Source organism: Myotis nattereri (genome assembly GCF_964212035.1).
Source record: "Myotis nattereri genome assembly, chromosome: 8".
NCBI classification, from domain to species: domain Eukaryota; kingdom Metazoa; phylum Chordata; class Mammalia; order Chiroptera; family Vespertilionidae; genus Myotis; species Myotis nattereri.
In genome coordinates this window covers 12,168,434-12,181,235 of record NC_138083.1, presented here as the reverse complement: position 1 = coordinate 12,181,235, position 12,802 = coordinate 12,168,434, and the positions used below count along the sequence as shown (strand labels likewise).

The following is a 12,802-nucleotide window of genomic DNA, read 5'->3' as shown; positions in this document are numbered from 1 at the left end:
AGGAAGGGAAGGGCATCTGAGGCAGAGGGAACAGCGTGGTAAAGGCCTGGAGGTGCAGATGACATGGTGCAATCCAGAGGTGACAGAAGTTCAGGGGGTCGGGCATGGCTCCAGTGAGGTCGAGAGGCCAGCAGAGTGCAGCGCACGGAGAACTCAGCCTTACGACTGGCGAGGGTACCTGGGAGCATGGGAGGGTTTGGGGTTTTGGTTGTTGTTGTTTTTAAATATATTTTTATTTATTTCAGAGAGAGAGAGGAACATCAATGATGAGGGAATCATTGATCGGCTGCCTCCTGCATGCCCCCTACTGGGGACCAAGCCTGAAACCCGAGCATGTGCCCTTGGCTGGAATCGAACCTGGGACCCTTCAGTCCACAGGCTGACGCTCTATCCACTGAGCCAAACCGGCGAGGGCATGGGAGGGTTTTGCGTAGTGGGGGTGACAAAGCCCAGTTCCTGGCATCAAAGGCTTCAGGAAGCCCCCAATCCTCGGACCCAGGCTGCAACAAGGCCAGCCTCAAACCCTGGCTGTCTTCCCTTTTTTCCAAACCATCTCTAGATTGGAAACATCCACACATCCCTTGGGACCGTCGCCTGCTATCTTCCAGCAGGACGATCGGAAAGCTCTCCTCCATATCTAACCTAAATCTCTGCTGCTACAGTTTCCTACCTTACTCCCCAGCCCGGGTGGGGCCAGCCCCACGATCCCAGGACCCCACTGCCCAGGCCAAACCTATAAAGAATCCCACCCAACAACAAGGCCTGCTGGTGAGGCCCCTGCATTCCCCTCCACCCCCAACTGAGTGCAGTCTCCACACCTTCGCTCAGGCTGCGGCTCTGCCTGGGGTTATGTTCTCTTTCCAGCCACATCTGTCCAGCGTCCAGTCCTGCTTATTGTTTGTCAGCCCCCACCAGGGGCTCCAGAGCCCTCACTCTAAACCCCCAGCAGATCTGTGCAGCCCCACAAGCCTTCCCTCCTCCTATGCACCCCCACCCCACTGCCCCACGGGGGAGCATCAGAAACAGAAAAGCCAGACCTGGGCTCAAACCCCGGCTGTAACTGTGCCACTCACAGGCTCTGGGCCTCAGGGATCACATCTGTAGAATGGAAATTCAGAAAAGGACCAGGGGCCGATGAGCTAAGAGCACACAATGCACACAATGCAAGAGGCACTCGCAGGAGCTGGCTGTCTCTGTGCCACTGGCCTGACCAAGACCCCGCGCTGCACGGGAGCTGCTGCGTCAGAGAAGCCGGTGGCGCCTTCCTCCCTCTGGGGGAAGGGCGGCATGTGCTGAGCACCCGCTGTGTGGCAAGCCCGGTGCCAGGGACTGTCACCTGCTCCAAACCCATGAACAACGGCACTGTGTGCAGATGGGGAGGTTGAGGCAATCTGGTAACGGAGGCATCATTTATGGAATGCTCGTTAGTAAGCAGCCTGGCTAAATGCCTTATGCAAATTATCTTATTAAGGTCACACAACCCCCTTAGGTTAGTGGTCGGCAAACTGCGCTCGGCAAACTGCGGCTCGAGAGCCACATGTGGCTCTTTGGCCTCTTGAGTGTGGCTCTTCCACAAAATACCAACTCCTGCGCATGGGCCAAGAAGTTTCAATCACACTATACATGCACCCGCACGTGGTATTTTGTGGAAGAGCCACACTCAAGGGGCCAAAGAGCCGCATGTGGCTCTCGAGCCGCAGTTTGCTGACCACTGCCTTAGGGCTAGGAGCCACTGCAAACCTAATTTGACAGATGAGGAAACTGAGGCTCGGAGAGGACAAGGGTGGCCCAGGGACCCAGCCCGACAGCGGCAGAGCCAGGTTTAGGACCGGGGCGTGCAGATGCCAGCGCCAGCACTTGTCCCCGTGCGTGCCAGGAGCCCCGCACTCTAGGAGCTGCCCCAGCCGCAGGGAGGTCCCCACAGCTCCCACCTGCCCTGTGCGGCTGCCGGTGGGCCGGCTCAGGGTCCATTGTCACATTTCCGGGAATTCTGGTAGCTTGAAGTCAGCCACGGTAGGAACACTTACACCACAGAAATCAGCGGGTCTACAAATTAGGGCTTTTTCGCTGCTGATGGTTAAACAATCAGGACCCCCATCCCACCACTCAGCACCTGCTCTGGGTGAACCGCTCCCCATCCCCCGCCCCCTGGGCAAGGGAATGAGGAGGGGCAGGCAGGGGGGTGGCCAAGGTCAGTGGTGGGGACGTGGGCTGGGCAGCTTCACAGCACATCCTCATGGGACCAGGGGACCAGGGCTGAGAGGCGAGGCCCCGAGTGCAGGCAGTGGGAGGATAAAGATGAGGGTAAACAGTGAGCATTTCCCCTTGTGTGCTGCACGCCACGGGCAGGCGAACGTTTTCTGCAAAGGGCCAGAGAGTAAATATTTTCGGCTTTGCAGGCTTTGTCACAAGGACTCAGCTCTACCGTTTTAGAGCAAATGCAGTCACAGACGACATGTAAATGATATGTAAAAGCTGTGTTCCAATAATACCTTACTTACAAAAGCAGCAGCAGTCTGCCTACTGTCTGTTCTAAGGGCTTAACATCTCATTTAATTCTCTCCACACGCTAGGAAGCAAGTGCTGTTATTATCCCCATTTTGCAGATAAAGAAACCGAGGTCAGAGAGGAGGGGAAATGACTCATCCAAGGTCACACAGGTAAGAAACCCCAAAGCTGGGATCTGAACCTGGGCAAGGATGCCACAGCCTGGCCACTTTGTGCTGGGCTGCACTGGCTTCGGGGGCCAGGCTGAGGGGAGGCGAAGGCTCTAGAATGGAAGTAGGTTCCTGAAGGGGACTGAAGGGTGGCCTCATGCCCTACAGGCTTGGGGGGGGGGGGGGGAAGGGGGTAGGAGTGTAGGAGCCAGGTCTCTGTGGGCCTCTTGGACCCCTGCCATCTCACCAGCTGGATGGAGGTCTGGAGATGGGATGCCCTGGCTGAGACCCCTGGAGTCTCAGGCGCCCTGACCAGCCCCAGTGAAGGCTGGTCACCTTTGGCCAGGGGTTATATTCCTGTTTAATCATTGATAAACAGGTGAGAACACTGACCACCCAGAACAGGGGCAAGACAGGGGCACTGCCCGCCAGAACAAAGGTTGGGCACTGGGAGACTCCCTCCACCTGCAGGCCCCCCTCCCCCAGCTGTGGCTGGCATTCACACGGATCATGGGCAGCCCTGGGCAGCCGGCACTCCTCAGGGCAGGAGAGACAAGCCAGAGGCCTCACTGGCCCCCAGGAGAGGAGAGAGGTAACAGGAGTCATGCAGGTCCCAAACCTTCGGTGGCAGAGAGGACTGCCTCTTCCCGTGTCCCTCGCTGCCTCTCTGGCCTGGCAGCCTGGGCAGCCCTGGCTGGCGATGCCACGGGGACGCAGCTGGTGGGCGCCGGGAAGACAGGCAGCTGGACGGCTCCTCACAGCCAGCCGCTCCCCAGACACTGGGGACCGTCCTGGGCCTCTTCCCCAAGGTGTGGCTGAGGAGCCGGAGCCCATCCACTAAATCTGTCCCCTCACTGCTGGCCAAAGCCGCCGCCCCCCGCCGGAGGGAACCTGCAATTTCACCTCATTTGGAGGTGAGGCTTCTAAATTTAACGCTGGGCTCCCAGGGCTGGGCAGCGCTTCTGCCTGAGCCCCTCACTTAGGGCTCGTTCATATCCGCTCAAATGCCAGCCATGGCTTAGTTTGCTTACAGAAGTTTCCAAAATAGCCCCTCTGGTTTAGCACGAAAGGAAATGGCAAAATAGCCTGAGGAATGTGAGTGTAGACACGAGGCCTGGGCGTCCCGAGGCTCTGGGAACTAGACTGTCTTCGCCAGGGCGGTCCAGTTACAGCCCCTGTGACCTTCGGCCCTGCCCGGGAGGGGTTCGTGTCCGGCGCCAACTCAGACCTGCAGGTGCCTGAAGGACCCGTCCCACGAGTGACCACACGAGGGCACAGGTCGGCCGTCGTCCTGGACCTCACAGCGCCCCTGGGCCCATTTCACAGGTGAGAACACTGGGCACAGCCACAAAGGGCCAGATGCAAGGGGAAGGCCGAACAGCCCGTGGCTCGGCCACAGGGGACACTTGGGTGGCCGTCAGGAATATGACTTTGAAGAGTAATGAGGCGAGAATGTTCAAAATAAGGCAGTGAGTGAAAAAGAGCGAGATGTCAACTATATACAACACAGCCTGTCTTCATTTTGAAACAACGCCTTCCCAGTGTTCTGCAACGGACACGTGTCCTCCAAATTAGAAAAAAAAATGCTGATTTGAAGAAAACAGAGCCGTCTCTGCTCGCACAGGAATTAGGCCGAGGCCTGACCCTGCGTGTCCTTTCGTCCAGAGACCACTGCCTCCATGGTGAGCCTGGCTCAGAGCAGCCTCCTCTTCCGAAAACACTGCCGAAGGTTCGTAAGATTCGCCCTCACTCCCACCTAACTCTACCGGCGTTTTTGGTTTGTTTTGGTTGGTTGGTTTTTATTTATTACTAGTAATTTGTTTTATTGATTTCAGAGAGGAAGGGAGAGGGAGAGGGAGAGAGAGAGAGAGAGAGAGAGAGAGAGAGAGAGAGAGATCAATGATGAGAGATCTCCACTGGGGATGGAGCCTGCAACCCGGGCAGGTGCCCTGATCAGGAATTGAACCATGACCTCCGGGTTCATAGGTCGACTGAGCCACACCGGCCGGGCACTACACGGGTTTTTCCGAGATAGAGATGACTCATGATTCCTGTGAAATACCCAGAGGGCCTTTTAATTTAAATGGCCTCCTTGCTGCCCCGATCACCACCGACTCACCTGGAAGAGACAGCTACTCTTTGGCATTCTGAGCGGCCATGGGGTGGGAGTGTGTGCAGGGACCAGGGATAGGATGGGGGGCAGGATGGGGCAGACGGAGCCTGGGTGGGAAAGAACACGGGTGGGACCAAAGCTGAATCTCCTCCCAGAAGCCACCCCTCCCGGGTCTGCTGTAGGACCAGGGATCACAATGGGGCTGGCAGGAGGGACCGAGCTGAAGTGAGGGTGACCCAGGAGGGCAGTGCCGAGAGACCCCATGGAGGACAGGGTGAGGCCACCCACTGGTCACTGATCCAAGCCAGATGCCTCTGTTAGATGTCAAACACTGAAACCCCCAACAGCACTGACGACAGCCCACACTTAGAGAGCCCACGCCCTGTGCCAGCAGCCGTGTGGCAGGGTCTCCGGCCTCCGCACCACCGACACTGGGGCCGGACCACTCTTCGCCGCGGGGTTGTCTGCGTAGTTACCAGTGTCCCCACTGGACGGCAGGAGCTCTCCCCTCTCCAGCCGTGACAATCAAGAATGTCTGCAGACGCTGCTGCGTGTACTCTGGGGCAGAGGCGCCTCCCGTGGGCACCGCTGCTAAAGGCAGCTCTTCGAGTCCGCACTGAGCTCAGCGGGTGATCGTGGTGCGTGTCACGGAGCACCCTCGTGGCGGAAAGGAGTGAGTAAGACTGAAGAGAACTTATTCGGTTGACTTCAGATATTGTGCGGGCTTCTTCCCCTCACATGGACAGGGTGTGGGAAGCTGAGGGACCCGGCAGCCTGGCATTCCAGCAGGGGCCCTGGGCCTGCAGCTCCCACAGGGCCACTGCCACCCCCTCCGCCCTGCACACACACACACACACACACACATGTGCATGCATGAACACACATGCACAGGATATGGACAAGAGCCTGGGGGCCTGAGACTGGGCACTTGAACTTGGAGAGGAGGCTGGACTCCTCCTTGGGGTCTGTTTGCTGTGACTTGAGTGCTGGCGAGACCTGCCTTCTGTGTAACCCCCACCTGCAGCCCTCGACGAGGGACCAAGGTCTACCTACCCTTCTTCACCCAGACAACCTGACCGTGGACAAGCGGACACTGGGTGGGCAGCGCAACACAGGCAGGGTTAGGACTCAACCCCAGGTGGGCTGCCCCGAGCCACCTCGGCCAGCCACTCTGCACTGGACAAACACCCAAATTATCCAGAATATTGGGGAACAGAGCCTCCCGACAGCAGGACACCAGAGCCTCTCTACACATCAGCCAGAAGCACGAGGGAGCATCCACTCCCTGCTGCTGTCTTTGGAAGAGCTGTCACTTCCTCCCCCCGCCCAGGGGCCCCATGCAAAGGGCCCATGAAAATGCTTGGATTGCTTTTAAACTAGAACACAAAACAGGAACCTTTAGGTCAAAGAGAATGTTTATTATATAATATTGGCTATATCCTTACTTATGTATTAATTATAGGCCTGGTACACAACATTCGTGCACTGCGCAGAGGGGGGGGTGTTGTCCCTTAGCCCGGCCTGCGCCCTCTCATAGTCCGGGACCCCTTGCTCCTTACCCCTCGCACCCCCCTACCCCCCACCTGCTCGCTGCTCCTTAGCGCTGCCACGGAGGCAGGAGAGGCTCCCACCACCGCCCTGCGCTCGCCTGCCATGAGCCCGGCTTCTGGCTGAGCAGCACTCCCCCTGTGGGAGCGCACTGACCACCAGGGGGCAGCTCCTGCATTAAGCGTCTGCCCCCTGGTGGTCAGTGCGCATCATAGCAACTGATCGTTCTGGTCGTTCTGCTGTAACAGTCGCTTAGGCTGTTTATATAGATAACATGTATTTCATTATATATGTACATCTTTATACCAATTCAGTCATAAGAGACATTATTTAATCTTTTTTATGATGCACCCCAGGAGGCCAGGTGCTCAGGGGCCCGTGGACGCCACCACGGTGCTGCCCGTGGCCCGCTCCTAGCCCCCCCCAATCCGTCCGCTCTTCCCCTCCCGCCCACAGGTGCCTTCTCCTGCTCCTTCCCGCCCAAGTCTTCTGATGCAGATCAGAGACTCTCTCCCTCTTCCCTCAGTTTATCTCCCACGCTCCCTGCTCCCAACTCCACCTGGTCTAGCAGAGACAAGCTGCTGAGAGTCAGGCCGGACCCTCACCACCGACTTTGTTCCCTCCAGGCCCTTAGGACTGAGGAGTTCAAGTCCAGGCAGCCAGGCTGTCGGCCCAACCTCTCACCCACAGGCCTACGGTCTCAACTGACAGGTCAGTAAAGTGGGCCAGAACCCGTAGACAGGAATCATGTTGGTGCCATTATGAGAGTATAGCCCCACCTCCGATCTGGTGAGGGTGACCAAGGAGGGCAGTGTCGAGAGACCCCTTGGGAGGACAGGGTGACGCCAGGTCTGGAGGAGGAGCGCTCCCCGGATCAGGGAGGGCTCCCGTCCTTAAGGAGCCCTGGCTCAGCTCTCCCATCGGCCTGCCCTCCTAGTCCCCTCCCCACCTTCGCTCTGACCCCTACTCAGTGGGGTGGCCTCACGTTCACTTCCCTGGTTCCCGAGAGCCCCCTGTCACTGTCTGTAGACTCTCTTCTGGGATTTGCCAATCTACATAGCCTTTGTCCGGTCAGCTAGACGTTTTACTGACTAGACAGCCGTGGGCAAACTACGGTCCGAGGGCCGGATCCGGCCGTTTGAAATGAATAAAACTAAAAAAAAAAAAAAAGACCGTACCCTTTTATGTAATGATGTTTACTTTGAATTTATATTAGTTCACACAAACACTCCATCCACGCTTTTGTTCCGGCCCTCCGGTCCAGTTTAAGAACCCATTGTGGCCCTCGAGTCAAAAAGTTTGCCCACCCCTGGACTAGAAGGAGCTGCCCATAGTCCAGGATGGCCACCCTCTCTGCTGTTCACAGCCCCTCACTCACCTTTTAACTCATTCTTAATGAGGCGTGTGTGTGTGTGTGTGTGTGTGTGTATGTGTGTATGAGAGAGAGAGAGAGAGAGAGAGAGAGAGAGAGAGAGAGAGAGAGAGAGAGGAGCTCCCAATATGCAGTGCCCTGGTGGAGCCTCCGAGTGTGGCGCCTGCCTGCCTCTGCGATGACATGTCTAATCTGCTGACACTGAAGCCTCACCCCTGGCCTGGCTGTAAAGCCCTTCAGAGCATCTCTCCTCCCTGGAGCTCAGTCAAGAGACTTCACTGTCTGCCCTGCTTCTCAGAAACACCCTGATCTGCCTCCCCCCGCCCCCCGGAAACCAGAGCGAGCTTTAAAAGATGTCCATCAGCTGCCTCACACCCCAGCCCAGGCTCGGGGCTTCTGCACGCTTAGAATTACAACCTCAGCCCCGCACCACACCCAGATCGCCCTGCAGGAGATGCCACCTCCAGGGAGGCCCCCAGGGACAGCCGAGAGCTCCTACCCACTGCCCAGGAGGGCAGGCGCACCCCATGGTGCCCCCTTCCCACCCCTCAAAAATGGGTCTTGTCACAATAAGAGCAGGTGCGGGGTGGAGCTGGGTGGGAGTTTTCACGATCACCCTCTTTCCACCCACCCCCACCAGCCTGCGAGGCAGGAAGAGGTGTCAGCACCCCACCCCGCCCCTTTGATCGCTGAAGTTCTGTGGCTGAGAGAGGGGAAGCGGTTTTTCCACCCTCACACAGCCAGGTAGAGGTGGGGGCAGCAGGGAAATCTTGGCATTCAGACGTATTTGGAGCCCTTTCATGGTGACAGGTGAGGGGTGGGTTGAGCAGGGACCACACTCGAGGAGCCTGTACGTGGCTGAGGGGCTAGGGCTGTAACTGGGAAGCCCAGTGGGTATTAGGAGTTGCTCTCCATTCCGACCACACCCCATGGGTTGGCGCCTAGCCTATACCCTGAGTCTCATGAGGATCCATAGCCCACTGAGTCAAACTCCTGGAATGCCCGAGGCTCCCCAATAGCAGGCCCCGGAGGCCTGCACGGACACGTGATCCGTGGAGAGGGGGCTGTTTGTAATAGAGGCTGCTAGCACGGGAAATGGCCCAGGGTTCAACAAGAGATGAGCCATCTGGTCGTCCTGAGGTAAACAATTTACAAGAGACAAGTCAAGCCAGCCTGCTGTTCTGGTTTTTCTTTCGACAGTGGGATGTGTAGTTTCTCTTTCCTCAGGGCGCAGGGTGGAGAGAGAGAGAGAGAGAGAGAGAGAGAGAGAGAGAGAGAGAGAGAGAGAGAGAGAGACCCAGGCACCCTGGCCCCAGCTCAAGTGCCTCCCTGGGGCAGGAAAAGTCAGATTTTTTTTCACACTTCTTTATGCCAGATGGTTAACCCACATTGTAAGGAGAGTAGGTTTTCTCCCAAAGGAACAAACTTATTTTCTAGAATCCAAAACCTTGAATTACTAGAATCTTCAGACTTAAATCCATTTCCTATGGGAAGAAGACCCCCTGCTGGTCTCCCCAGGTATTGCAGCCCTGCTCGACCAGCCTCTGTAAATGCCCACAAAAGCCTTAGAGGGGCTCCGTGCTCATCCTGGGGAGGCAGCCGGTGGAGTCCCAAGCACGCGGGACATCTACGTGGCTTAACAGCCTGAAATAAACAGCTGGTGCTGGAATCGTCATCCTGGAGTTTCCAGAAGTGTTGCAAAACATCCAGGCTGTCTCGGAGTTTGTGTACTACAAGCTGTTTATCAATTAATTCCCTCTTTGCCAAACATTCTTCCTTGGGTCTATAGGGAGATGATTTTGGTGGGAACGCATCTGCAGTTTTGGAATGAAAATCGCCAATTTTGTAATGAAAGCCTCACATTTTGCAATGAAAATTTTGTAATGAATGAGGGCTCGGTTTATAGAGGCTCATATTACAGAAAACGTGTCCGGAACAGGTAGTTCCCACGGGGACGAGGACAGGATTGTACTAAGTTCTGCGCTCATTTAATAAGAAAAAGTGACACCTGGGGACTAGGATCTGGGGACTCTGCAGAGATCTGTGAGATACACATCCATAGAGTCACAGAGTGGTGATGAGTATAAGTTGGGGGGCGGGGGAGAGTCAAAAAATCCAAGTTCAAGCCTAGCCTTTACCTCTTTCTAGCTACTTGACTTGGAGAAGTCCTCTGAGCCTCAGGTTCCTTATTATAAAATGGAAGCCACTGAAATTACCTTATTTTACAGTTTTGAGGACATGCATTCTTCTTCTCACTAAAAGGAAGAACCAAACTATAATTGTCAGATTTTTCTACTGCTTTGTGCTGCTAAGGTTAGGGATGTGAGGTAGTATATTAATTTTCTGTGGCTGCTGTAACTAAGACCATACAGTGGATGGCTTAATTAAAACCACAGAACTGTATAGTCTCACAGTTCTGGAGACCAGAAGGCCATGTTCCCTCTAAAGGCTCGAGGAAAGGGTTATTCCTCACCTCTCCCAGCTTCTGGTGGTGGCCATCACTCTTGGCTCATGGCTGCATCGTTCCAACCTCGGCCGCTGTGGTTACGTGGCATCTCCCTGCGTGGCTCTGTCTGCACGGGCGTTTCCCTCTTGTGATAAGGGCACCAGTTGTAGTGGATTAAGGCTCACCCTAAAGACCTCATCTTACCTGGTTATATCTGCAAATATAACCCTATCTGCAAATAAGGTCACATTCACAGGCGCAAGGTATAGGACTTCAACATATGTTTTGGGAGATACAATTCAACCCAGAACAGGTAGAAACACTTTGTTTAGCCCAGCAGTTTAATGAGATTTTGGATGCGCCAAAGTGGGCCTCACGCATTGGTGGGTCGGGAAGAGAGGCTAGACTGTCCCGAATAAGAACACCCAGAAGTGTGTGTGTGTGTGTGTGTGTGTGTGTGTGTGTGTGTGTGTGTGTGATGCTGACAGCTGGAGAAGGGGAAGGCTTTGGGGGAGGTGAGGGGACAGCACATGAAATTCTCTGGGCAAAGGATAGGGATTCTAGAATTTATTTCCAAGTATGCTCCCCGTGGGTTCCCAGGACCCCAAATTCTGTGGACTTTCTTCCTGATGGCACCCCATTTTCCTTTTGAGGATTTGGTTCTTGCCCGCGGCTGTCGATGTGATGGGACTGGCCCAGAGCCCCATGGGCCCCTCACCAGAGAGAGGCACAGACCCGTGCCCGGCTAAGCAGGCACAGCCTCCCTGGCAGGGCAGGACACAGACCACGCTGGCTTCTCATCCTGTCTGCTGTGAGCCCCCTCGGGCTCCTGAGCCCCTAGTCCAGGCCCATTGGCAGGCCTGGTTCTCTGGATCCATCGGTGGCCAGATCTTTTACACCAGCTCACAACCGATATCTCCAAAGTCAGCTGTTCCGGAAGCCTTGTGTCAGCAAGGCCTTGGGAAGAACAAAAGAACTGGAGCCGTGGACAGATGGGATGAAAGGGAAAAGATAAAAAATTAACATATCGGCACAAAGGTGACTAGAAGAAGCGTTAAGCCCCTAGAGAGCACCCTGGGGGATTGTGGGAGCGCAGGGAGGAGGCGGTCCTGGGTTTCTGGCTGAGGTCTCTGCCTGGTTTAAATATTAAAGGGAGGGGTATCCCGCAAGAAGTCCAGAAGATGGGGGTGCCTCGGCGCTGATGCTTGGGCATCCAATGTCACGTTCCAAGTAGAAAGCCTGGCACACAGAGACCCAGGACGGGGAACCGCTACCGACATACTGCCCTCCGGAGAGTGTGGTCCCCCGCTTTGGGCTGGGACATCACAGCCTGGGCAGATGCCTCCCCCGCTGGGGGCTGGGCCACCGCCAAGCTGAGCTCCTGCACGTAGCTGCTTGGACTCCGTGCCCCTCGGGCTTTCCTGGTTTTCCTGCTTGATGAGGTGAGTTCGCCCAGCCCAGTGGCGATCCCTGTAACAGCCTGGAGTTTCATGGCCCAATGTGCTGAGTTTACAGGGAAGCGCTCCCTGAGGGCTGGGCTGGCTGGAAACAGATGCTTTCCCCTTCCTAAGGCAGTAATGAGGTTCTAATGGGAGGCAGGGGTGCTGTGGGCGCCAAGAGCCCCGAGCTGGGGGTCAGAAGATCTGGACTCCAGCCCCTGCTGGCTCACGAGGCATTCGCCTCTCCCTCATGGGTAACGTGGGGATAAAACGTGCATCTCACAGCATCACTGCTGGGCTACCAAGAGACGTAGAATCGCCCTGAACGCCACACGCTCTAGCTAGTGAGAGAAAAGGCCGGCCTAACTGTAGCTGTCACTCTCACTACCATTAGAACCTGACCTCCCGTGGCAGGCAGAGCATTAAACCCCCAGTGACTCTGACCTGGAACAATCCTCTCCTGTTCGAGTGTGGGCGGAAGCTGTGAATATAATGAGACATGACTCCTCCGATTAGCCTCCTCCAGGAAAAAGAGGCTTAAAGCATGAGAGGGATTCGGTGTGAGGGAGGTTCTTTATTTCCGGCTTTGACGACCAGAGGCCATGTGGTAAGGGAAGCTGGAAGCCTCCAGAAGCTGAAAGTGGCCCTGGCTGACCGCTAGCAAGGAACCTACAGCCACGTGGAACTGAGTGACGCCAACAAGAATGATCTTGGATGTGGATTTGACCCTCCAGACAAGAACTCATCCTGACCAGTACCTTGAATTTCAGCTTTGTGACGCCCTGAGCAGAACCCCCGGCCTCGTCACGCCAGGACGCTGCCCTGCAGAGCTGGGAGCTCCTCCATAGGGACTGTGTGAAGCTGCTAGGTTAGAAGCAATTTCTTGCACGGCGACAGAAAACCAATACCCACTCGATAAAGGAAGCCTTAAAGTGGAAGGCTCCTGCAGGGAGGCTCCTGCCCCCCCAGTGTATCCTAGTGGTTAGAGACAAGGTTCAAATCCTGACTATACTGCTCACCACCTATGTGATGTTGGCCACACTATCTCCCTCACCTCTCAGAGTCTGTTTCGTCATCTGTGAAATGGGCATGGAAAGTAGAGCACATCGTAAGGGCATGTCGTAAACGCTCAAGAAACATGAGCGTTGTATATGTTAATGATTAGAATCCGCCGACAACTAACAGCCATCACCTGTGGTCTTCAGAGCCCTGCCCACACACCAAGGA

General features: G+C 55.7%; 1 protein-coding gene across 1 annotated transcript in view; it reads right to left on the bottom strand.

The window, feature by feature from the left end:
- RIPOR3 (RIPOR family member 3) overlaps nt 1-11,628 on the bottom strand; it is a gene marked incomplete at its 5' end in the record, with an annotated part of 38,423 nt that extends 26,795 nt beyond the window's left edge. Inside the window, one exon of the mRNA XM_081097688.1 lies at nt 11,419-11,628. Within this exon, the coding sequence (XP_080953814.1) occupies nt 11,419-11,628 (210 nt within the window). The remainder of the gene's footprint in view (nt 1-11,418) is intronic.
- Nucleotides 11,629-12,802: the final 1,174 nt, after the last annotated feature.